Here is a 1,811-nt window from a genome sequence, read left to right as displayed (position 1 = left end):
TTTATAATATTATATTTATATTAATATTATATCTAATATAATATAATATAATATTGTTATTAAATATTAACTAAGTTAGTTTTTTAAATATATTAAAAATAGTATTATATAATTAATGTATAATTATATAGTTTTATTTGTAAATCATATATTAGAAATAATTCTAATTCTTGTGTTGTGCTTAAAATTAATATTTATTTTTATTTATAAAACTTCATAGTTTATTATTATATCAAGTCTAATATTTTTCTTTTATAAATTATTTCTTTTAACATTTTTATTGCATAAGTTAGAATTATATGAAGTTATATAAGAAAATTTCAAAACTTATTAATGCAGTTACTTGATTGTATTAAAAAAGATATATTTAATTTATAAAATTAATATACAAATTGTAAATATAATTAATTTTTTTATATAAATAAAATTTTATCTTCATACATAAGAAAATATTAAAGATATTCTACATATTCAATTAGTATATTAAGTGTATTTATTTTTAATAAATTTTTGAAGATATATTATAAAAACAAAATTACTTATATATTTTTTTATATATGTTTTAATAAAATTAATTGAATGAAAATAATAATGGAAAAAAATTTAATATCATTTTTTCATAATAAAATTAACAATTTATTCTCCTAAGACATATCCTCGTCCCCAATTATGACCACCAAATGTATTTCTAGTATGTTGAATCTGCGATCTTTGTATAGGTACAGATCCAAACCATCTAATATTACCTCTTTGAGGTGGAAAATAAGATTCAAGAATTTTTGGAGTATTCAAAAGCTCAAGTCCACCAAGTTCTTGAGGATATTTAAATTTTAAAAATACATAAAGATGTCCCACTAAAATACCAAAAAGTTCCATCATACCACCTCCAGATATAATAAGATTAAACGCAAACAATACCCATGGGAAATATATTGCTTTAAATGATGTACCTGTTATAGAAACATAAAATTAATAGATTAAATTAAAAATAAAAAAATATTCAAATTTAGTAGTTTTATTTATAAAAAGATATATTTACCAAACCAGAAATTAACAGTAGCATCTTTATTTAATTGACACCAAACATATAATATGCTAAGTACCATAGGATCCATAAGAAAATGAAATTCACCAATAAGTCCTATAATAACGCAGCACATCCAATTAAATAAGAGTAAAAAACAATAATCTGCTGGCCTTCCATCATATTCTCCACGTTCTAACCTCAGCGAATAATTATATAAGAAATAACAATTAATCAAAAAATGAAAGCCTGTACTTGGATTAAGAGGATAGAAAAAAACACTGGTTGCTGCTCTCCAAATTTCAAAATTGTTTATGAAGCGATCATTTATAAGTATTAGTGAGGTCGGATTTATTAGTCCGAATCTTCCTACTAATGTACAAACTACTGTACATAATAGCCAATATCTTGTGAAAATTGGTAAAGAATTAAACCAATTTCTCACATCCGACATTTTTATAATTCTTATATTAATACTACAATTAATATATTATCAGATTATGCACATAAATAAGTATAATTCACTGACAATGTATGACGTGTATTATTTAGTGACTACGTAGATTAGGTTAGAACACAATACATAAAAATAACAAATATGGTGTAAAATATATTTTATTCTATTTTTTATATATTCTATATATTTTTTTCTTTAAATATTTTTATAATAATATTTAAAAATGAAAGAATATAACAAAAAATTTTGAATATATCAAAAGATATTTTAATAAGAAATAAATATACAAAAAATTGTATAAAGAAAATTTTATATAATTTTTAATATTTC

General features: G+C 20.2%; 2 protein-coding genes across 3 annotated transcripts in view; one reads left to right on the top strand and one right to left on the bottom strand.

Moving 5' to 3' along the window:
* The window catches only part of LOC102670941 (60S ribosomal protein L12), a 3,871-nt gene extending 2,095 nt beyond the window's left edge, over positions 1-1,776 (top strand). Inside the window, exon 4 of one of the 2 annotated variants that reach the window (XM_031511445.1) lies at positions 1,744-1,776. The gene's annotated coding sequence lies outside the window, so the exon portion shown is untranslated. Of the gene's footprint in view, positions 1-719; positions 976-1,743 lie in introns of those variants that run through there. The other variant, XM_006617675.2, reaches the window with a different exon arrangement.
* LOC102671174 (derlin-1) lies at positions 480-1,604 on the bottom strand. The gene is made up of 2 exons (XM_006617677.2): positions 1,040-1,604; positions 480-950 (listed from the first exon to the last, which is right to left on the bottom strand). The coding sequence occupies exons 1-2, from the start codon at positions 1,476-1,478 to the stop codon at positions 637-639; spliced, it is 753 nt and encodes a 250-aa protein (XP_006617740.1). The 5' UTR covers positions 1,479-1,604; the 3' UTR covers positions 480-636.
* Positions 1,777-1,811: the final 35 nt, after the last annotated feature.

Source organism: Apis dorsata, unplaced genomic scaffold, assembly GCF_000469605.1.
Source record: "Apis dorsata unplaced genomic scaffold, Apis dorsata 1.3 scaffold_323, whole genome shotgun sequence".
Lineage (NCBI taxonomy): Eukaryota > Metazoa > Arthropoda > Insecta > Hymenoptera > Apidae > Apis > Apis dorsata.
The sequence above is the reverse complement of the archived record's forward strand: the minus strand, read 5'-3'. Positions and strand labels throughout refer to the sequence as shown.

Bases quoted from the DNA above. Each gene is read 5' to 3' on its own strand.
- LOC102671174 (XM_006617677.2), bottom strand. From the start codon at position 1,478: ATGTCGGATGTGAGAAATTGGTTTAATTCTTTACCAATTTTCACAAGA. The intron at 951-1,039 runs GTAAATATATCT...TTTCTATAACAG, and splicing joins TACTGTTAATTTCTGGTTTG to GTACATCATTTAAAGCAATA.